The 25,147-nt window shown below is 43.6% G+C and overlaps 1 protein-coding gene across 1 annotated transcript; it reads left to right on the top strand.

Annotated features, from left to right (window-relative positions):
* Window positions 1-5,425: 5,425 nt before the first annotated feature.
* On the top strand, window positions 5,426-19,474 carry LOC311118842 (tyrosine-protein phosphatase non-receptor type 5-like; the record flags this gene model as incomplete). Its single annotated transcript, XM_084193618.1, has 12 exons — window positions 5,426-5,695; window positions 7,783-7,905; window positions 8,440-8,532; window positions 9,051-9,304; window positions 15,937-16,129; window positions 16,730-16,814; window positions 17,009-17,088; window positions 17,202-17,339; window positions 17,429-17,539; window positions 18,303-18,463; window positions 18,881-18,994; window positions 19,381-19,474. 12 exons carry the CDS (start codon window positions 5,426-5,428, stop codon window positions 19,472-19,474), a joined length of 1,716 nt encoding a protein of 571 aa, XP_084049744.1.
* Window positions 19,475-25,147: the final 5,673 nt, after the last annotated feature.

Here is a 25,147-nt window from a genome sequence, read left to right as displayed (position 1 = left end):
TGGTGCATGTTCCTAGTCCGGTTCGGCCCGTGCCTGCTCCTCGCACCGGACCAGTGGTGAGTGTGTCCAGTCCGGCACGGCCCGTGCCCGTTCCACCGGTGCCTGGTCCGGCACCAGTCAGCAGCTCCAGTCCGGAGCCAGAGCAGTCCGCTCCACCGGTGCCTGATCCAGCTCCGGTCAGCTGCTCCACTCCAGAGCCAGAGCAGTCCGCTCCACCGGTGCCTGATCCAGCTCCGGTCAGCTGCTCCACTCCAGAGCCAGAGCAGTCCACTCCACCGGGGTCCAGTCCAGCTCCGGTCAGCGGCTCCACTCCGGAGCCAGAGCAGTCCGCTCCACCGGTGCCTGATCCAGCTCCGGTCAGCGGCTCCACTCCGGAGCCAGAGCAGTCCGCTCCACCAGGGTCCAGTCCAGATCCGGTCAGCGGCTCCACTCCGGAGCCAGAGCAGTCCACTCCACCGGTGCCTAGTCCAGCTCCGGTCAGCGGCTCCAGTCCGGAGCCTGAGCAGTCCCCTCCACCGGTGCCCGGTCCAGCTCCGGTCAGCGGCTCCAGTCCAGACCCAGACGTCAGCCCCTCTCCAGGTTCGGGGTCTCCCACACCAGGGTCCAGACAGGGCTTGGAGTATAGTGGGAGGAAGGAGAGGGGAAGCAGCGCGCCGAGGTCCAGACCAGACCAGGGGCGCAACAGGGAGGCGGAGAATAGGTGGTGGATAGCCGGATCCGCCTCCGAGGCGGAATGCCCACCCGGCCCCTACCCTGTTAAGTAAAGGTTGTGCGGTCGGAGTCCGCACCTTTGGGGGGGGTACTGTCACGCCCTGACTCTGGGGACTCTTATTTGTTGAGTCAGGGTGTGATTTTCTATGTTGTGATTGTCTATGTTGTATATTCTAGTATGTGTATTTCTATGTTGGCCGGTGTGGTTCCCAATCAGAGGCAGCTGTCGCTCGTTGTCTCTGATTGGGGACCATACTTAGGCAGCCTATTGGCACTAGTAGGTTGTGGGATCTTGTTCCGTGTGAGGTATGTTGTTTGTGTACCTTGGACTTCACGTTTTGTTTAGTTTGTTGTTTTGTCGCTTGTTTATTCGTTCCAAATAAACATGTATGCATATCACGCTGCGCCTTGGTCTGACCCGTCCTTCAACGAACGTGACAGTGACAAACAAAGAACAGGAAGCCCACATAGCACCCCATCTAAAATATTATTTTTATCAACATAAAAACATATCATTCATGAATAATCTTTGATGGGGTCATTTTGAAACCAACTGAATCGTGATCATAGAAAGAAACAGTGTTCCACTGGGCTGGGCTCCCACTCACACTAATTATCCCCACTATAAATGTTTTGTTTGTTTCAATGTTTTCTGGCTCAGAATGCATTAACATTATGGGTGATGAACTGTTCATCGATCCATTAATCTGGCATATTTTAAAAGATGGCCAGCCTTTCTATTGCTGTCCTCTGTTATTGTTGGTCTATTTTCTAGAATGATCTTATGACCAAGCTGGCCTTTGCTTCTCACATTAAAAATGTTTAAAATATGACTGGAACAGTTTTCCTCCAAAATAAGAGTTTTATTTTGAATAAATAGCAATAAATGCACGGTCTTAAAAAAGGGAGAGTTAAAATGGATAAAAACAAGGATAAAAGTGAATAGGAGGTATAAAATGAGCAAACACTGAAAGACGTGGCTCTCCTACACCTTTATCCACCACATAACCAGCAGGCCAAAGTGGTGGGAGAGCTGTCAATGAAAACCAATAATAACCAATGCCTGTCCAAAAACATATGAAACACAAAATATATAATTAAATAGATTGTTTGGGTTGAAACGGTAGGAAAGATATAAACTATGGCTTGAATATGAATAATGAAATATTTGGTACCTGGTATACTACAGAATATCAACAAACATTTACAAATCCATTTAAATATGGGGAAAATGTCTTTGTGTTTGAGAGGTAATGATCTCATCCTTATAGATCTCGATCCAAAAGTTTGATTTCTGGGGGGGGTTTTTAAATAAAGAAAAAAAGCCACCTGGATACTCCTGAGGGTCTTTACCTGCTGCATACTAAAACCCAAAGAAGAAGAACATGTCCCACTATCAGCATGAGTCAAAGCAACCCAACATAGCACTGTAGAGTAGATAGCCCCTTGTACTCTTATTGGGGTGTAGACTTCTAATGATAGCCTGGGTCTCTTGTCAAATAGAGCAACAAGTAACATTTTTGAAAACATTTTTGAAAACAGCAACCATTAGGATACCAGGCTATACTGAGGCTCTTGTGCTTAGTGCTGTATACGTTCTGATAAACACAATGGATATACTGCAGCCTAGACCTGAGATGAGTGACTTTAGGACCTACAGAGGAGGCCTACATGAATACATTCCCATTACTTATAGAATGTGTACATATAGAATGTGAACATATAGAATGTGATGAACATATAGAATGTGAACATATAGAATGTGAACATATAGAATGTGATGAACATATAGAATGTGTACATATAGAGTGTGATGAAAATATAGAATGTGAACATATAGAATGTGAACATATAGCATGTGTAGATATAGAGTGTGTAGATATAGAATGTGTACATATAGAATGTGTACATACCATTGTCTCAGTGGTATACTGTACACCTCGCTGTGATACGTGTGTGTTTGTGCGTGATGTATGCTCGTCGTTATCATGGTTACTGAAATGCAAGCTTCACAGCATCAGTGCTTCAAGCAACCTTCACACAAAATATTGCTGCTCGCCTCCTATTCATCCGTTCATCCATAAATCCATCCATCCACTCATCTGTCCATCCACTCATCCGTCCATCCATTGAGATGAAGGACCTCAGTGAACTTAAACCATCGCTTTCGATGCAAAACACTCTCAATGCTGCAACCTGTTTGAGTTGAGGGTTTGTGTGTGTGTGTGTGTGTTGCCATGACTACTGGCCAGCCTGACTGGCGTCATCACTTCAAACCTTCGCAGCAAGCGGAGAGAGAAAAAGACTCAAACAGCACCTCTCTGTTCAACATCCGCTCACACACACTGTGTGGTCTCATATTCCGCTGAGGTCACACATTTCAGTAAAGGAGGAGAGGAAATAAAGAGAGAGAGAAAAAAGAGAGGGAGAGAGAATGAGGGAGGGAGGGAGAGAGACAGACAGAGGCAAAGACAGAGACAAAGTGTGACTGAGAGGGAGAGAAGAAAAGAGAAAGAGCGAAACGGATGCATGCATAGCCTACATATTGGACTGGGTCGGTTTGACTGTGTCTGACGTCATTTTAATGTTTTTGTCTGATTGGGTCCGTGTCTTTGGTTGGCGTGGATTGAGAGAGAGAGAGAGAGAGAGAGAGAGAGAGAGAGAGAGAGAGAGAGAGAGAGAGAGAGAGAGAGAGAGAGAGAGAGAGAGAGACAGAGAGAGAGACAGAGAGACAGAGAGACAGAGAGAGAGAGACTGACTCACTCACTCACTCACTCACTCACTCAATCCGTGTCTGGTTGGCGTGGATTTCCAGAGAGAAAGACTGGTACATCTCTGGATTACACTGGATTACTAATCTCCTCTTCAGAATGACCACTTTATTTCACTGCTTGTTATTTATTTGGATGGTTCTTGGATTGGATTCATTTACAGTTTAGGATTATCTGAGTTTAAAAACATATTATCTTCAGGAATTATTTTATCATTCTGTTCTTCTTCTCTTTTCCAGGACTGATTCTGTCACACAACATGGCCGACAACTGGTGGTTGCCACGGGATACAGGATTTGACCTGATCATGTGATCTGACTTCCTTCCCGTAGACCTTCCATAAGTAAGTCACCTGACCTCCTCAGACTTCCTCATTGGCTAGATGGGAAGTGTGATTATTCAATTTAACAACTGAAAAGTAAAGTTTCCACTAATTACCACAGCAACAAAGTCAAAAGGGTCTATTATCGTAAAAATTCATGAAAACAAAAATGTGCTTAATTTAAAGTTAGGTATAAGGTTAGTGTGGTTAAGGTTAGGGTTAAGGTTAGGTTTAAAATCCGATTTTAAGAAGCTAAATTGTAGAAATTGGTGGGGTTTATGCCTTTGTGGCTGTGGTAACTAGTGACGATCGAAAAGTAAAAGATGTCGAGCTGTAAAGAGAATGTATTTTAATAACAGAACGGGTGCATTAGTGTCTGTAAGCATCAGAAGTGAAATAGGCTACAACCGGAAGTCAACCTGAATTGTGACATTAACAAGCCTGGTGTGTGTGGTGTGTGGGGAGTGTGTGTGTGTGTGTGTTGTGTGTGTGTGTGTGGTGTGTGTGGTGTGTGTGTGTGTGTGTGTGTGTGGTGTGTGTGGTGTGTGTGTGTGGTGTGTGTGTGTGGCGTGTGTACGTGTGCACGTGTGTGTGTGCATGTGCGTGTGTGTGTGTGTGTGTGCGTGCGTGCGGCATGCGGTGTGTGTGTGTGTGTGTGCGTGCGTGCGTGCGGTGTGTGTGTGTGTGTGTGTGTGCGGTGTGTGTGTGTGTGTGTGCGTGCGGTGTGTGTGTGTGTGTGTGTGTGTGTGTGTGTGTGTGTGTGTGTGTGTGTGTGTGTGTGTGCGTGCGTGCGGTGTGTGTGTGTGTGTGTGTGTGCGTGCAGTGTGTGTGTGTGTGTGTGTGTGTGTGTGTGCGTGCGTGCGGTGTGTGTGTGTGTGTGTGCGTGCGGGGTGTGTGTGTGTGTGTGTGTGTGTTGTCAGTGGATGATTATGCCTGGGACGGATGAGAGGGATGAGAAGCACTCTGTTGCCATGGAGACAGTCAGAGCCCAGACACACAACACACACACACACACACACCACACACACAACACACACACACACACACACACACACACACATACACACACACACACCACACACACAACACACACACAAGACACACACACACACACACACCACACACACAACACACACACACACACACACACACCACACACACAACACACACACACACACACACACACACCACACGCACAACACCCACACACACCACACACACACACACACACACACACACACACCACACACACAACACACACACATACCACACACACACACCACACACACATACACACACACACACTACACACACACCACACACACACACACACACAATAGATCCGATCTTAATGTGACAAGAGGATCCGGAGATGAGAGCCACTCCAAGCAGTGCAGCTACACACCTGAATAGGCTAGCAGGATAGACCCAACACACACACACAGACACCACACACACCACACACACACCACACTATTGAGCTGCAACAGGCTCATTGTCTGTATGGAGGTTTGGCTGAGGGTGCTCATTTGCATTTGTGCAGATCATGGCACCCTTCATTTGACTGTATTGTTGACCAACCTCCCCCCCCTTCCGGTCTGTCGTTTGTCTCAGGGGTATCATGAACAGACGACTGAGCAGCTCAACCCGTTCCCAGACGGAGGACTCCATCTTCCTAAGGCTAGACGAAGACCCAATGTGGCTGGACGACCCACCAATGACAGACAACAACCTCTCTCAACCAAGAGATGGCTCCCCAGGCCCTGATGGCAACTCAGGACGGGGGAACAGCCCGCCAGAGGACCCAGAGAAACTGTGGAGGGACACGTTTTACACCGTTGTCATAGGGATGCACTGGTGTGCCGTGCTCTGCACCATTTCCCAAATCACGGTGGGTCAGCTGACATGCTCCCAGGTTCTGACATTATCATCAACAAGCACTAAGGCCAAGGATGTTGTAGAAACTAAGAGTTTTCATGAATGCAAGTAGATATGACCACAGGTGGAAAATGACTAGCTGCGAAACTACCTGTTCTTGTCAGAAACAAAATAAAATACTTTTAAAGTTTTCATTGCCTATACAGTGGGGGAAAAAAGTATTTAGTCAGCCACCAATTGTGCAAGTTCTCCCACTTAAAAAGATGAGAGAGGCCTGTAATTTTCATCATAGGTACACGTCAACTATGACAGACAAATTGAGAAAAAAAATCCAGAAAATCACATTGTAGGATTTTTAATGAATTTATTTGCAAATTATGGTGGAAAATAAGTATTTGGTCACCCACAAACAAGCAAGATTTCTGTCTCTCACAGACCTGTAACTTCTTCTTTAAGAGGCTCCTCTGTCCTCAGCTCGTTACCTGTATTAATGGCACCTGTTTGAACTTGTTATCAGTATAAAAGACACCTGTCCACAACCTCAAACAGTCACACTCCAAACTCCACTATGGCCAAGACCAAAGATCTGTCAAAGGACACCAGAAACAAAATTGTAGACCTGCACCAGGCTGGGAAGACTGAATCTGCAATAGGTAAGCAGCTTGGTTTGAAGAAATCAACTGTGGGATCAATTATTAGGAAATGGAAGACATGCAAGACCACTGATAATCTCCCTCGATCTGGGGCTCCACGCAAGATCTCACCCCGTGGGGTCAAAATGATCACAAGAACGGTGAGCAAAAATCCCAGAACCACACGGGGGGACCTAGTGAATGACCTGCAGAGAGCTGGGACCAAAGTAACAAAGCCTACCATCAGTAACACACTACGCCGCCAGGGACTCAAATCCTGCAGTGCCAGACGTGTCCCCCTGCTTAAGCCAGTACATGTCCAGGCCCGTTTGAAGTTTGCTAGAGTGCATTTGGATGATCCAGAAGAGGATTGGGAGAATGTAATATGGTCAGATGAAACCAAAATATAACTTTTTGGTAAAAACTCAACTCGTCGTGTTTGGAGGACAAAGAATGCTGAGTTGCATCCAAAGAACACCATACCTACTGTGAAGCATGGGGATGGAAACATCATGCTTTGGGGATGTTTTTCTGCAAAGGGACCAGCACGACTGATCCGTGTAAAGGAAAGAAGGAATGAGGCCATGTATCGTGAGATTTTGAGTGAAAACCTCCTTCCATCAGCAAGGGCATTGAAGATGAAACCTGGCTGGGTCTTTCAGCATAACAATGATCCCAAACACACCGCCCGGGCAACGAAGGAGTGGCTTCGTAAGAAGCATTTCAAGGTCCTGGAGTGGCCTAGCCAGTCTCCAGATCTCAACCCCATAGAAAATCTTTGGAGGGAGTTGAAAGTCCGTGTTGCCCAGCGACAGCCCCAAAACATCACTGCTCTAGAGGAGATCTGCATGGAGGAATGGGCCAAAATACCAGCAACAGTGTGTGAAAACCTTGTGAAGAATTACAGAAAACGTTTGACCTGTGTCATTGCCAACAAAGGGTATATAACAAAGTGTTGAGAAACTTTTGTTATTGACCAAATACTTATTTTCCACCATAATTTGCAAATAAATTCATTAAAAATCCTACAATGTGATTTTCTGGATTTTTTTTTCTCATTTTGTCTGTCATAGTTGACGTGTACCTATGATGAAAATTACAGGCCTCTCTCATCTTTTTAAGTGGGAGAACTTGCACAATTAGTGGCTGACTAAATACTTTTTTTCCTCACTGTATTTACTGGTTTTATCTACATTTATTTCAAATGACACTTTCCTACTGATGGTAAATGTCCTGTCTTTTTTGAAAACTGAATGAACAAGAAAATATTCTGGCCTTTTTGTTTGTAGGATACCGTCCAATTATTATTTATTCATGCTGGAAAAAGGGACAGGTGGGAAATTACCACAAAATTTCTCCTCTCTCCTCTCCTCTCCTCTCCTCTCCTCCTCTCCTTTTCTCTCCCCTCCTCCTCTCCTCTCCCCTTCTCCTCTTCTCCTCCTCTCCTCCCCTCCTCTCCTCCTCTCAGGGTTATTGGGTCTTCTTCATGGTGGATGGTAACGAGATGTTCCCAGCCTTCTACAAAGCCTTGCAGCTCTTAGACTTCTACCTGGGCCTCCTCCTATCATTCAACCCTGTATTTGGAGTGGACGTGAGTAACTGGACACGCCTGTACACTGAAATTGTAACACAACACAGGACTTTAAGGTGATGGCATACAGAGAAAAGTCTGATAGAGACTCAAGTTGTACTTTACATTGCTGCGATTTATTGCAAGCTCTGTTGCTTGACTTATTGCTCTGTGATATTTGTCTGGCTTGTGACACGCTGCTTATTGTGTTGATGTGATTTTTGTCTGGCTGATGCCATGTGACTGTTAGTCTGATACTGATGTCTGGCTGATGCCATGTGACTGTTTGTCTGATACTGATGTCTGGCTGATGCCATGTGACTGTTTGTCTGATACTGATGTGTTGATGCTGCTGTTTTGTCTTGAAAAATAGATTTGATCACAATGAGACTAAGCTGGTTAAATAAAGGTTAAATAAAAATGTGTCCCACATCCTCTCTCTCTTTCTCTCTCTCTCTGTGTGTGTGCGTGCGTGTGTGTGTGCGCTTGTGTGTGTGCATGCGTGTGTGAATGTGCATGCGCGTGTGTGCGTGTGTGTGTGCGTGTGTTGAACAGTCTGTGTGCGTGTTGGTGGAGATGGAGAAGACCAAGAGCTACTGGGTCCTTCGGGCCACTGAAGGCATCGGCATGGCTGTCCTTATCTTCATGGTAGGTACCTCTCACACCCTGATGAACTCTGCACGGCTCTCACATGATCTGACCTCCCAATTAGAAGAATTTGACAAATTCTTTCCAAAATCTTTTCAATCTATCAGACGTCTTTTCAACCAAAAATACTTATTTTCAACGGCTTTTGAAGTTTTATAATACCCACATGGCAGTCATAGACACTGAAATACATAGGCATGGCGTACATAAATTGTTTTAGAATAATTTAGAAGTAATAAGATGTCATAAGTAGGGGATCTCTTGTATCTCTCAGTCCTGGCGTGTGGGACAGAGAGGAGGTGGTTCTGCCTTTCACTTATCCTCGACAGGCAGGTAACCAGTCTCGGAAACGGGGACTTGTAGAGATATATTTCAAAATCCAGGCACAGCTGCTCTCTTCTCTCTTCAAGTGTTTGCAGTGCTTTTTCAACATATTTTGCTCATAGGACAAGGTCTACTGTGACCTAGAGACGGCACTTAACATTTCTGAAATGTGCATTTCGATGCTGTGTCTCCAGATCTACCGCATTGTGTGTAAATTGGGGTACGGTGAAGCATGGTGGTCCGCGACGGTGGTGACTGACCATGGGGACAGACGTCAGTCAGTGAGTCGCCAGCCTTCCTTCACCCTGTCAGAGTGGACAGACGCCCAGGAGGACCTGATGGACCTAGAAGCTGAACCCCAGACACCTGTCTTTGACCTGGGTCTGGACACCAGGACAGAGGGGGACATAACCACCCTCTCTGTTACACCTGTGGGCCTGCAGGAGAGGTCAGTGGGCAGATGGAGGTGGAGAGGTGGTCTACAGAGGGGGGGGGGGTCTCTGTGTGTGTGTGTGTGTGTGTGTGTGTGTGTGTGTGTGTTCATGCGTTTTTCTTGTGTGTGTTGTTCTGCCCCTGTGTGTGTGTGCACAATTACAGTACGTTCTTCTTGTATGTGTCTGTGTGTTCATTCTTCTTGTACACTGTAAACCCCAATGTGCTGTCATTACTCATAACTTTTGTGGAAACCTGTTGCACTTAATATATCTGAGTACAGTTACTTGAAGTGATTTTGTAGTCATTACTCAAACCGATTGTCAATGTGACCCTGTAGGGGGTCCAGATTTGAGTTGTGTCCGTTTGATCATTTTGAGTACCTCCCCCACTAAGCCACCCACCCCTCCAATATAATTTCCCAGTGTGCCTTGCCTTTTCGAGTGAATTGTACAGATGTAGGATCTTAATTTTATCACTCTTTTGTTGCTGAGGATTTTCCTTGTTGTAGTGTATTCGAGGTTTAAAAAGGCTTCTAAAGTTTGTAATTTCCACTTTAAAATGTCAGACTTGATTTGCCCTAAAGAAAAATGTATCAACCCCTTCAAAAAAATGTCCATTAATTATAATCCACATTTCCTCTTTCTGCAGGATTATTTTCCTGCTGTAGCAAACTCAAATTAAGATCTTACATCAGTAGAGTTACCACCAATGACTATATTTGTTATATCCCTTTCATACTAAGACGTTTTCCCCCCCAACTTTACCATACCGCCAACTTTTTTCCGCCTTTTCTTTATATCTGAAAGGTATTGCCGGTATCAAAGCCGAAATTTATATTTCCGCCTAATGACCTAGTAATCATTTCGGTAAAGTTCTGCCTACGGCTTAGTATGAAACGTAGCGGCATTGGCACACACTATATATATGGCTCTCTCTTAAACTCTTGATGGTTGCTACACTCTTAGAAAAAAGGGTTCCAAAAGGGTTCTTTGCGGAGGGATAGGGTTCTACCAAGAACTGTTTTGATCAGAAGAACCCTTTTTGGAAGACAAGGATTCTTTGTAAGTCAAAGGTTTATACCTAGAACCTTTAACATCCTAATAACTGTTTTTGGAAGAAAGGGTTCTTTGATGATTATTTGGGAGGTAAGAAGGGTTCTATATAGAACCATATATAATATTTCCCAGCATGCTCTATTGCAGGGAGTTTTTCAGAATTGTTTGTTTTACTGTAATATCTGTGTTTTTGCATGTACATTGATTGGTTTATTCATTTTATACTAAACAAAGAGTTTTCTAAACTAATCCAATCTGTTGGATTTATAGCACCCGTTACTGAGATGGTTGTCCCAGTTTAGATGATAGGGGTAGTCTCAGTATTAGTGCTTCCCTACCGTGGCAGTCATTCAGAATGCAGGTTGCCAGTGATTAACAATTCCACTTGTTGGATATCCAAACTCTGGCTGGATTCCAATAGGAATTATATATCACTTTGCAAGCCAGTATAATGTGACTTGCAGGCTTGATGTGGCCTGTAAACCAGGAGATTCCTAACACCACTGAGTTTTGGTATAACTAGGCCCTCAAAGAATTACTGTTGGAATGATATACACTGAGTGTACAAAACATTAAGAACACCTTCCTAATATAATATTGACATCAATAAGGGATCATAGCTTTCACCTGGATTCACCTTCATAGAGGGTTCTAGGCAGAACCCTTCATAGAGGGTTGTCGCTAGAACCATATACAGGGGGTTCTTTGAAGAACCCTACATAACCCTCTGCAAAGGGTTCTACCCAGCACCGAAAAGGGTTCCCCTATGGGGACAAACCGAAGAACCCTGTATGGGTATACTTAGCATATTTTTTTCTAATAGTGTAGGCAGCCATTAACCATCCTCCTGGCAGTTCTAAACTTTGCGAAGCATGTCACTTCGCCCATGTCTTCGCTTAGCCCACCACATGAACTGTTTTCTTAACCACAACTGGATGGATCCATAAAGAATTACTGTTGGAATGAATATCACTGAAGGACCAAAATATTGGACTAAAGTAGGCTAATGTAATTGAAGGCATGTATCAAATAGTTTCTTACTGAAACTCACCAAGTCATCCAATTGTTGTAATAAATTTGAAGCAATAGCCTACCCGCTTGTGGTCAACTAGATGATAATTTCAGCACCATTTTGATTGGGACAGTGCTATTGCGCTGATATGAGACAAGCGTGTGGTGGGGATGAATAAAATCAATCAATGTCCGATTTTTGTTTTCACTGAATCTGCTTTGGATATTGGTTAGGCTACAGTCATGCTGGGGAAATGTTGGCTAAGTTAAGGTGAGGGCTGCTCATGATCATCTTGTCTAGTTGGCTCATTTATTACTACATTTTGCCAGCATGTTATATAGTTTAACAAGTGGATCATTTTTCTCTTCACTCACAGATGCTTAGTAGCCTAGGCCTACTCCCCACCAAAAGCCTGGGACTTTACTGACTTGTCTCAATTGTTTCACTGAATCCCTCTGTATAGGGTATTTGGTTAATTTGGTTTCTTGCTTGGCAAATAAGTGTAGGTGGTAAAGCACATCTATTTGTTTGGTAATCTATCACTGATCAGAAACATTTAGCATGCAATAATGTAGCCTAAATCAAGTGTAGGCCTATTATTTTGCTTGATCGCATAAAGGCAACTCCAAAAGCCCGCGGAGGTAGTGAAATATGAACACGAGACTCACATATTGATGAAAATAGGATTGCTATTATTTTCTATCGGTATCATTACATTTTAGTCATTTAGCAGACACTCTTAACCAGAGCGACTTACAGTTAGTGAGTGCATACATTTTTCATACTGGCCCCCCGTGGGAATCGAACCCACCCACAACCCTGGCGTTGCAAGCGCCATGCTCTACAAACTGAGCTACACGGGGCCTCATGATGAAGACACTCTCAATGTAAGACCCTACGCCTGCTGCCCAACAAAGTGGCGTGAGGGTAGGAAAGAGATGAAATGTGGATCAAAATAGCAAGGGCTCTGCTTAACAATATCACCTTTGTTTTTTGGACAGAGGTTCCACAGGTGACTGACACCAGTTGTATGGGAAAATATTATTTGTATTTTATTTTGTTATATTCCATTATATTCTTACTATAAAATACAGTGGGGGAAAAAAGTATTTAGTCAGCCACCAATTGTGCAAGTTCTCCCACTTAAAAAGATGAGAGAGGCCTGTAATTTTCATCATAGGTACACGTCAACTATGACAGACAAATTGAGAAAAAGAAATCCAGAAAATCATATTGTAGGATTTTTTATGAATTTATTTGCAAATTATGGTGGAAAATAAGTATTTGGTCACCTACAAACAAGCAAGATTTCTGGCTCTCACAGACCTGTAACTTCTTCTTTAAGAGGCTCCTCTGTCCTCCACCTGTTTCCTGTATTAATGGCACCTGTTTGAACTTGTTATCAGTATAAAAGACACCTGTCCACAACCTCAAACAGTCACACTCCAAACTCCACTATGGCCAAGACCAAAGAGCTGTCAAAGGACACCAGAAACAAAATTGTAGACCTGCACCAGGCTGGGAAGACTGAATCTGCAATAGGTAAGCAGCTTGGTTTGAAGAAATCAACTGTGGGAGCAATTATTAGGAAATGGAAGACATACAAGACCACTGATAATCTCCATCGATCTGGGGCTCCATGCAAGATCTCACCCCGTGGGGTCAAAATGATCACAAGAACGGTGAGCAAAAATCCCCGAACCACACGGGGGGACCTAGTGAATGACCTGCAGAGAGCTGGGACCAAAGTAACAAAGCCTACCATCAGTAACACACTACGCCGCCAGGGACTCAAATCCTGCAGTGCCAGACGTGTCCCCCTGCTTAAGCCAGTACATGTCCAGGCCCGTCTGAAGTTTGCTAGAGTGCATTTGGATGATCCAGAAGAGGATTGGGAGAATGTCATATGGTCAGATGAAACCAAAATATAACTTTTTGGTAAAAACTCAACTCGTCGTGTTTGGAGGACAAAGAATGCTGAATTGCATCCAAAGAACACCATACCTACTGTGAAGCATGGGGGTGGAAACATCATGCTTTGGGGCTGTTTTTCTGCAAAGGGACCAGGACGACTGATCCGTGTAAAGGAAAGAATGAATGGGGCCATGTATCGTGAGATTTTGAGTGAAAACCTCCTTCCATCAGCAAGGGCATTGAAGATGAAACGTGGCTGGGTCTTTCAGCATGACAATGATCCCAAACACACCGCCCGGGCAACGAAGGAGTGGCTTCGTAAGAAGCATTTCAAGGTCCTGGAGTGGCCTAGCCAGTCTCCAGATCTCAACCCCATAGAAAATCTTTGGAGGGAGTTGAAAGTCTGTGTTGCCCAGCGACAGCCCCAAAACATCACTGCTCTAGAGGAGATATGCATGGAGGAATGGGCCAAAATACCAGCAACAGTGTGTGAAAACCTTGTGAAGACTTACAGAAAACGTTTGACCTGTGTCATTGCCAACAAAGGGTATATAACAAAGTATTGAGAAACTTTTGTTATTGACCAAATACTTATTTTCCACCATAATTTGCAAATAAATTCATTAAAAATCCTACAAAAATCCTACAGTTGACGTGTACCTATGATGAAAATTACAGGCCTCTCTCATCTTTTTAAGTGGGAGAACTTGCACAATTGGTGGCTAACTAAATACTTTTTTCCCCCACTGTATATGTGATTGGGGTATGTCTTGTCTGTTTAATGAACAAAATAATGAACTATTGATTTCAAGGCATTTTTTTTACTCAAATACTTCTAGTAAGTTGTACTCAAAGTCAATAAAAAGTTATTATTACTTCAAATGTTTATGTGGTATTGTCTCAAAACTAAATGAGAAGTCACACCAACAACATTTTTGAAAGATATTATAAGAAATTATTTTTTTCCCAGCATGCCCTACTGCAAGTACATTTTGAATGTACATTGAGTGATTGATTGATTAAATGTTATGCTACAAAAATATGAGATTTTTCTAAACTAATCCAATCATTAAAAAAATGTTTTACTGAAATGGTTGTTCCAGTTTAAATGGCTTAGGTAGTTTCCTCCCACTGTTCTTAACTCTGGCAGTCATTATGAATGCTGGTTGTGGGTGAATACAAATGTCAACTGTTGGATAGCCTAACGCTGGCTAAATTCCAATTGGAATTACACATCACTTTGCGAGCCAGCGTAATGTGATTTACAGTTAGGTTGCAAAATTCTGGTCAATTTCCCAGGTTTTCCAGAAATACCGGTTGGAAGCTTCCAGTAAAAAGTTTTGGGAAAGTTTGTGGAATTTTGCAACCTTACTTGGAGGCCACTGTATAAGGCCTTATGATATACGTAATGGTTCAAGTATACTATCCGCCTAGGAACTTGGTGAAGGACACAAGACAGAAAATAAATGAATTCAACAACCATGCCTCTGTCACTAACAAATACAGTCATGGGTGGTAACTTTACAATTCAATCGAAAAGGCAAGGCACACTGGGAAATTATTGGAGGCGTGGCTTAGTGGGGGCATTAAATTTAAGTATACCTTACAAAAAAATTTGCATTTGTTTTACTCATATGAAGGTAGTACTGCTTACTTCAGCTATTTAAGTTCCTTAATCGGTTTCCTCAAAATGTTGGAATAGCCAGAACTTATCCGGTTTTACAGTGTGGATGTAACATAATTAAACTCAAAATATGCTATTCTATACATTTAAAAATACACGTTATTAGTGTTATAATGATTCTTAGAACCTGCATGAACGAATTAATAATGGAGTATATTCAATGGATTTATTCAAATAGATGCCCACCCACATCTGCACACCACTACTACCACTCATCACCGGCATGCAGGCATGTGCATGAGAGGTATAAAAGGCAAGCATGTGGTAAAAATGGGCCTGTTTGTAAAGGGGTCATAAAAACATTTTTTTACAGACAAAATACCGTAAATCATATGTGAAAGCAGTATTAGTGAAATCATTCATTCATTTTCCGGTCCTGTGGCCTTTACCTAGACGAATCTTAAAATGAATCTCTTTATGACATTACATATCTCATAAGGCCATATTTTACGGCCTAGCAAAATTCCATTAACTTTCCTGAAATTGCCAGGTTTCCTAAGAATCCTGGTTGAAGGATTTCCGGAAAACGTGGGAAATTTACTAGAAATGTGCATCTATATCTACAAGTTGCATGATGCTGAATTTGCATTCATAATGACAGACAGGGTTAGAAACTGGAACAACCATTTCAGTAACGGGTGCAAAAAATCTAACTAAATGATTGGATTCGTTTATCTTTGTTTATATTCTATTTTTGTGTAGCATAAAAATAATCAATGAATCACTCAATGTACATGCAAAAGCACAGATATTAAAAACAATTCCAAAATCTCAACGCTACAGTAAAGCATGCTGGGGAAAAAGTTAATTTGTTATCATAACTGACTTCTCATTTAGTTTTGAGTCAGTACCACATAAACATTGGAAGTAATAATGAGTTGACCTTACTAGAAGTATTTGAGTTAAAAATGCCTTGGGGATTACAGTGTATGTGTCAGTGCCGTCCTGTGTGTGTGTGGGTATGTGTGTGTGTGTGTTAGGAGGGGCTCCAACGTGTCCCTGACCCTGGACATGTGTTCTCCTGGCTGTACGGAGCCCTATGGCTATGGAGCCCAGCTCTCCCCCAGAGACCAGACTGCCAAGGAGTACCTGAGAGAGGGAACAAACACACTCAATCCTGCCCAGCTCCACACTCGCGCTATGGACGACCAAGCCCTACAGGCAGAGTTCTATGTGAGTAACACACAAACCCATTTAGGAGCACTCTACACCCAGAGGCTACTATAAACATTGGGTGAGATGCGGACACAGTGAAAGACATTAGCATACCCAGCTCCATAGAGGATGTATTACACCTTTAGGCTGAGATACACAATCACACACACACACACACACACACACACAATCACACACACACACACACTCTCTCTAAGACCCAGGTAGGTCTACACACTCACAATCACACACACACTCTCTCTCTAAGACCCAGGTAGGTCTACACACACACTCTCTCTCTCTAAGACCCAGGTAGGTCTACACACACACTCTCTCTCTCTAAGACCCAGGTAGGTCTACACAATCACACTCACAATCACACACACACTCTCTCTCTAAGGTAGATGTACACACTCACTATTAGTGTAAACCAAGATTTCCTAAACTCGGTCCTGGGGCCCCACCTGGGTGCACCGACTTTGGGAAACCCTGGTCTAAACTGTGTGTGTAATACCCACAAACCACAAACAAAGACGAGCGCACACAATCATGCACCAGGGACAACATTTCCTGGACATACATCACTAAGCTACTGTACATCCATTGTTCTGTTGCCAGGAAACTCCCATGAACTTTGTGGACCCAAAGGAGTACAACTATCCAGGCCTGGTGAGGAAGAACCGCTATAAGACCATCCTACCCAGTGAGTGGAAACACTACAAACAGCCGCCATTTTGAATCTGTCACAAAAATGGGACGTAGAATAGAGGTTGTGTGAGACAGAGAGAGAGAGACACTGGACACACGCGCTCACAAATAAAAGCAGAGACACACAAACACACAAATACACACACAGGCAGTTGTCTGGGTCTTGTGATGTGGTCCTGTGTTTTCCAGATACACACAGTAGAGTGATCCTACAGACAGCAGATAAAGATGAATTCCTCAGTACCTACATCAACGCTAACTACCTACAGGTAGGGGTGGGGGGGTTGATCACATCTCGCTTAGGGCCCCCAAAAGGCTAGGGCCTTGTGTACAGGTTTTCTCATCCATGGTCCTGTGAGAACTTCTGTGTTGCTGTCCACAGGGATACGGGGGTGAGGAGCGGGCGTACATCGCGACCCAGGGTCCTACAGTCAACACGGTGGGAGACTTCTGGAGGATGGCGTGGCAGGAACGCTGTCCTATCATCGTCATGATCACTAACCTAGAGGAGAAGAACGAGGTAGGGAGGGAGGGAGGGAGGAATGGAGAAAGAGATAGACTAGAGGTAAATGTCCAATGTGAACTCTGGCTATGTGTTGCCCCTTACAGAAATGTGTGGAGTACTGGCCTGAGGACTCTGTGATCCATGAGGGCATCCTGATCACGGTTGTCACGGTAACCCAGGAGGACGATTACAGCCTGAGGGTCTTCACTCTGAAGGTGAGACTAATACCACAGTATGCATCTATACACCAATGCCAAGAACACCAAGGACCCCACAGGAGGCTGGAATGGAGCAAATGGAATGGCATCAAACACCTGGAAACCATGTGTTTGATGTATTTGATACCATTCCACTCCAGTCATTACCACAAGCCCGTTCTCTCCAATTAAGATGCCACCAACCTCATGCCACCAACATTTTAGTAATTTAGCAGACGCTCTTATCCAGAGCGACTTACAGTTAGTGAGTGCATACATTATTTTATTTTTTTCATACTGGCCCCCCGTGGGAATCGAACCCACAACCCCTGGCGTTGCAAACGCCATGCTCTACCAACTGAGCTACATCCCTGCCGGCCATTCCCTCCCCTACCCTGGACGACGCTGAGCCAATTGTGTGCCCACGCACACACACACACACACACAGGTGTCAGGAAATGGTTCCTCCACTGCGCCACTCGGGAGGTAGTGAAAATGACAAAATGCAGTTGAAGTTTTTTCATTGACCCTTTTGAATGATCACTTCTCATCCACTAAACAGAACCTCTCAGTGTAGACATACAGATAGGTAAGCTGCCACAAGGACATCTATTGGAAAATGATATGAAATCACACAATGAAAAACAGACCAAAAGTAACCCGGAGTTCCTCTCGCTCTGCAGTCATTGGTGTTGCAGCAACTAACTCCTGTAACAGTTTGGATGTACATGTTTCTGTGTGTGTGTGCGTGTGTGCGTGTGCGTTAATGTATGTGTGACAGTGTGATGGAGAGGAGCGCAGCCTCAGGCAGTACTGGTACACCTCCTGGCCTGACCAGAAGACACCGGACAAAGCCCCGCCCCTCCTGGAGCTGGTACAGGAAGTGGAGCAGGCCAGAGTGGAAGCTCCGCCCACCAGCGGCCCTGTCATCGTTCACTGCAGGTGGAGTTGGAAACACAGACATGATACCCACACATAGTACCGTCAATAGGGAGGATGTCTCAGTGGATTTTTTGGAAGATCTGTGCCCCTAGAGATAGAAGACAGCAGCATTGCAGCTCTGATAGCTTTCAGCCAGGTCAGAAATGCTCTAAAACTGTGGTTGGTCAGGTCTAATACATTAATGGTTCCTCCTCCTCCTCTTCATCATCATCATCATCATCCTCATCTTCTTCTTCTACTTCCTCCTCCTCGTCATCATCATCTTCATCATCTTCCTCCACCTCCTCCTCTTCATCATCATCTTCCTCATCTTCTTCTTCTACTTCCTCCTCCTCGTCATCATCATCTTCATCATCTTCCTCCACCTCCTCCTCTTTATCATCCTCCTCCTCTTCCTCTTCATCCTCCTTCTCCCAGTGCTGGGATTGGTCGAACAGGCTGTTTCATTGCCACCTCCATCCTGTGTAAACAGCTGAGGAGTGAGGGCGTGGTCGACATACTGAGGACTACCTGCCAGCTCCGCCTCGACAGGTCAGTCTACCGCCTGTCTTTCTTTACACCTGTCTGTCTTTGTCTCTTTCCTGACACCTGTGTGTGTGTGTGTGTGTGTGTGTGTGTGTGTGTGTGTGTGTGTGTGTGTGTGTGTGTGTGTGTGTGTGTGTGTGTGTGTGTGTGTGTGTGTGTGTGTGTGTGTGTGTGTGTGTGTGTGTGTGTGTGTGTGTGTGTGTGTGTGTGTGTGTGTGTGTGTGTGTGTGTGTGTGTGTGTGTGTGTGTGTGTGTGTGTGTGTGTGTGTGTGTGTGTGTGTGTGTGTGTGTGTGTGTGTGTGTGTGTGTGTGTGTGTGTGTGTGTGTGTGTGTGTGTGTGTGTGTGTGTGTGTGTGTGTGTGTGTGTGTGTGTGTGTGTGTGTGTGTGACAGAGGCGGGATGATCCAGACGGGTGAGCAGTACCAGTTTGTGCACCATGTCCTCAGCCTGTACGAGAAGCAGCTGTCCCACACTGCAGAGGAGTAGAGCGCCACACCACTACTGTACCTCCATCTTAATGTCACCCTTTAACGCACAGACAACCACAACACACTGTCAGCCTCATCCAGCCCCCTTCCATTTCAGAGGCCCACATACAAAAGCCCAATCTTGACTTGAGAACCTTGCTTATAAGGCAAGATGGAATCTGCTGAGGTTGAATTTCCATTATGCTGCCAGAAATTATTTTAAATGAAACTACTGCAATGTATTAAAACAATTTTACTGAGTTGCTTTGCGGATGATGCTCTAAAAGTAGTGATGATGAAACTTTCTGTCACTTCTAACTCAAACATTTGTTTTCACACTTGCCAGAGGTCTATCCAGGATATCGTATCCGGTATGCCCTATCAAGTGCCAGTTAATTTGGGATTATTCAGATTTCTCCAGATCAGAAAAAGTTCAGCCTATATTAAAACAGTGATGTTAAACAATCTCACAGTGAGGGGTCACGTGTTCGTCTGAAACGTAAACATGCCAAACTATCCCCTATGAGCAATATACGTTAAAAAGACGTTGAAAAGACGTTGAAAATACATATTTTCAACATCTTGTGCTCACTGGGTCTCTTCATGTTAAAACAGTACAGCAGGCCTTTCAAACTCCTGGTGCAGTCAGGAGCCACCTCATCTTCAGGTTGCATGGTGCTATGTGTTCTTTACAATTGACTGAGCCATGTACCATAGAACTCTACGGAACCATAGAGGAATGTAACCATTAGGTAACTAGGCATTGTGTGCAGTCCCTACGGTATTACAGTATCATGTGTATGTGCAGTCAGTCCGTCATCATCATGACTTCCATGGTGTTTGCCGTCAGACACAGGCATTATGGCCTCATAGACTTTCACACAGAGGCATTACAGTGGGGGAAAAAAGTATTTAGTCAGCCACCAATTGTGCAAGTTCTCCCACTTAAAAAGATGAGAGAGGCCTGAAATTTTCATCATAGGTACACGTCAACTATGACAGACAAATTGAGGGAAAAAAATCCAGAAAATCACATTGTAGGATTTTTTATGAATTTATTTGCAAATTATGGTGGAAAATAAGTATTTGGTCACCTACAAACAAGCAAGATTTCTGGCTCTCACAGACCTGTAACTTCTTCTTTAAGAGGCTCCTCTGTCCTCCACTCGTTACCTGTATTAATGGCACCTGTTTGAACTTGTTATCAGTATAAAAGACACCTGTCCACAACCTCAAACAGTCACACTCCAAACTCCACTATGGCCAAGACCAAAGAGCTGTCAAAGGACACCAGAAACAAAATTGTAGACCTGCACCAGGCTGGGAAGACTGAATCTGCAATAGGTAAGCAGCTTGGTTTGAAGAAATCAACTGTGGGAGCAATTATTAGGAAATGGAAGACATACAAGACCACTGATAATCTCCCTCGATCTGGGGCTCCACGCAAGATCTCACCCCGTGGGGTCAAAATGATCACAAGAACGGTGAGCAAAAATCACAGAACCACACGGGGGGACCTAGTGAATGACCTGCAGAGAGCTGGGACCAAAGTAACAAAGCCTACCATCAGTAACACACTACGCCGCCAGGGACTCAAATCTTGCAGTGCCAGACGTGTCCCCCTGCTTAAGCCAGTACATGTCCAGGCCCACCTGAAGTTTGCTGGAGTGCATTTGGATGATCCAGAAGAGGATTGGGAGAATGTCATATGGTCAGATGAAACCAAAATATAACTTTTTGGTAAAAACTCAACTCGTCGTGTTTGGAGGACAAAGAATGCTGAGTTGCATCCAAAGAACACCATACCTACTGTGAAGCATGGGGGTGGAAACATCATGCTTTGGGGCTGTTTTTCTGCAAAGGGACCAGGACGACTGATCCGTGTAAAGGAAAGAATGAATGGGGCCATGTATCGTGAGATTTTGAGTGAAAACCTCCTTCCATAAGCAAGGGCATTGAAGATGAAACGTGGCTGGGTCTTTCAGCATGACAATGATCCCAAACACACCGCCCGGGCAACGAAGGAGTGGCTTCGTAAGAAGCATTTCAAGGTCCTGGAGTGGCCTAGCCAGTCTCCAGATCTCAACCCCATAGAAAATCTTTGGAGGGAGTTGAAAGTCTGTGTTGCCCAGCGACAGCCCCAAAACATCACTGTTCTAGAGGAGATATGCATGGAGGAATGGGCCAAAATACCAGCAACAGTGTGTGAAAACCTTGTGAAGACTTACAGAAAACGTTTGACCTGTGTCATTGCCAACAAAGGGTATATAACAAAGTATTGAGAAACTTTTGTTATTGACCAAATACTTATTTTCCACCATAAATTGCAAATAAATTCATTAAAAATCCTACAATGTGATTTTCTGGATTTTTTTCTTCTCATTTTGTCTGTCATAGTTGACGTGTACCTATGATGAAAATTACAGGCCTCTCTCATCTTTTTAAGTGGGAGAACTTGCACAATTGGTGGCTGACTAAATACTTTTTTCCCCACTGTATGTGACCACTGAGACTGAGGGGGCGTGTGCATGTCTCATCTCCTGGGTTCATACATGAGATGTAACGACCGTCACAAAGCATAAGAATCCAGAGATAGAGGTGTAGCAAAACTTGCCCCTGTTCCTTTTTAGAGGGTGTAAAATAGCCTGGGTGCCAGTCTGCGTCGGCTCGGTGACAACCTCTTATGGAATTGTCATGCTTTGATCATGACAACGCAGTCGACAAAACCACAAACAGGTCTGGGACCTGGATAGGAGTAAAACATAAACAAGCAGAAAAGTACAAATGTAAAGGTTGTGAGAAGAAACAACATCTCAAACTGGAGTTTAACTAAACCCTATTTGATAGTTTTGCTTTCTTTCTTAGTTGTTATTTCCCATCTCTCACAAAGGATGCATGCTGGGTAAACCTGACCCTCCTAACCCTTCCCATCAGCGCCCCCTCAGTGGTGTTGGGATGATGACACCTCTACTATCAAAAGTAGCCTGAACACATGCGTGACGTTAGCTGCCCGTGATTGTTGTATAGATAGGCCAAGCCTAATCCGAATGAAGCACAATAGATCAACTATGGTTGTCTCTCTGATGTTCAGCTGTAGATGTTATTTTCTGTATCGTGTTTTGACTGTGTTGACTTAAATGGATTGCATGTTCTGTATGGGACTCTCGTAGGTCGACAATCAAAGCGAAGTGATTGGTTGTCCAGCTTTCCGTTGTGTAAGGGTTCTCCTATTATGTTGCGATGCTTTTGATACAGTTTGCTTTTGTGAAACCAACCAGAGATATTTTTAGAACATTTTGATACAATCCTTTCGAGTAGATGCCTTGTGTATATTACCATTTACACCACAATGGAATGTAGCTCATACTGTGGTCAAACCATTGGTTTATATCGCAAGATTTGACAGATAAAGAAAATGTGACAACTACCTAAGTTACCTTACAACAACAACAAAAACACCTGATTATGTTTTGTCTTCAGTATTACTTTGATGCCTCTAGGCTTTGCTTTAATATGCTTTGCTTTACGTGTCCAAGGTTTTTATCTTGTTTTCAGTTTTCACACAGTCCTTACACATTCCCCATATTCAAATCAATTACATAAGGAAAATCACACTGTGGGTTCACTCCAATTGTTCACGCTGTAGTAAGGACAGGTATGGAGTGTGGTTTCTCTTCAATGCCAATGTCCATGAGAGGAACAGCTTGCAGCCAGGGTTTAAATGTGGTTATCACCTCAAATACTTAACATTCTGACCTACAGTGTGGTTTCTCTTGGTGTGTAACTGATTGAATTGGGGCTTGTGACTTTAGGCCAGTCTGGCTTTACAACAACTTGAGAAATAATATGAGCTACGTGTATGGCAGCTAAAACAATGATTAAGAGTTGTATGTAAGAAATCTCTAACAACTTTCATCTTGATTGAATACAACTGGTCAATTACAGCGAACATCACCAGGAGACAATCTCCTTGTTTTGGTTTAAAAGGCATCTCAAGAAGTGAGCACTAGTATTTCATCCTCTGATTGAAACTGACATAAAATGTTGAGTTTTGCAGATGGAAAAGAACTGAAACTTGGAGAAGCTGGAAATTAAACTGTGAAATCCTTTCCTGATAACGCTTGTTGCAATTGATCCAACAGCTTTATTTTGAGTGCTTGTTTTCTGTGCTGACCCGGTCTCATTCTGGTGATGTAGTGAGAAAGAAGATAGGCATAATTGAAATAGCCAATCCAATGAGCAAAATTTGTTTAAAAAACGTGGAAAATATGTATCTTTGGTTAAAAATCTTTTTGGTTGAAAAGATGTTGAAAATACATTTTTGGTTGAAAGGATTTTGAAAATGCGTGTTTTTGGTTGAAAAGATGTTGAAAATGAATCCTTTTGGTTGAAAAAACATTGAAAGCCAGTTTTCGACCAGTTCTGCTCACTGGGAAAATATCAGACATACTCCATCCAACCAGCAAACAACCTACTCCTCTCCTCTGCTACTACAGTATTGCTTTAAATTGTGAGTTTTTGCATCCAAATAAAAGTAGATTTTCATGAATCTGTGTTGTCTGACTCTGAATAGCGAAGTTAAAACCAGTTTTAAAAACAACACATTTATATGAATGTCTTTATCATAGTATTACTTCACTAATGGCACATTTCCATGGAAGATTTACCCCAGTCTTTTACCCAAAACGCTCAGACTTTTCTGTTTCCATCTACGCAGCCTGGTACCCGTGTCTCACTGGGCCATGGGTCCGGCGGATCTGGAGCCAAGGCAAGGCCCTTGGTACTTTTCAGCTCACATTTACATAACAATGGCTAACTGTGAACTTTTAACACATCACAAAGCAACAGTCTTGAATGATGCAGAGGTTGTTGATTCTGCTCGCCACAAGTCTTTAGTGTCGCCCTCCTGATGGAAACAACATAACACTAGAGCTAACATAAATATAAATCACTGGCGACACCCTGGTGTGGGGGTAAATCTAGATTGAAAAGCACCATGAGGCAACACTCCACAGAGGATGAGACATGAGAATGCCTGCCGCAGTGGTTGTCAGTTGAAGTACACAACTATGACCACTAGGTGTCAGTCTATACAATGTAATACAGTGCTATATTGCGCAATGAATACAACACATAAAGAACGTTTCGTTCTATGAGAACAAAAGACGTGTAACTCTCACAATGAGCATTGATCACCACTACTATAGTATAATTATATTTGTATGGGTCTAATGCACTTTTATTTAGTGTTGATGTTGCTATTATTTTTCTTGGGTAGGCCTATGGTAACAGTGCAATTACAATGTAATATATTGTAGCTAAATGCGGGACAGGGAAGCGAACCCCGAGTCGCGCAAGGCAAACACCCTAAATATCACGGCAATAGGCTTAACCCTCTTGATGGGAATTGTAATGTGCCTCATACAGTGATGATCACTACAATATGTTTTGGTTCTGTTGGGTAGATGTGTGTTTATAAAAAAAAAAAATTGTTCCTCTTTTGTTTAAAGCTGCAATATGTAACTTTTTTTGGGACCTGACCAAATTCACATAGAACTGTTATTCTCATTGAAAGCAAGTCTAAGAAGCTGTACAGCTGTTCTATGTGCACTATTTCTATATTTACGTCATTTAGTAGACACTCTTACCCAGAGCGACTTACAGTTAGTGAGTGCATATATTTTCATACTGG

Source organism: Coregonus lavaretus (genome assembly GCF_964263955.1).
Source record: "Coregonus lavaretus genome assembly, contig: HAP1_SCAFFOLD_1857, whole genome shotgun sequence".
NCBI classification, from domain to species: Eukaryota; Metazoa; Chordata; class Actinopteri; order Salmoniformes; family Salmonidae; genus Coregonus; species Coregonus lavaretus.
This window is presented reverse-complemented; position numbering and strand designations above follow the sequence as displayed.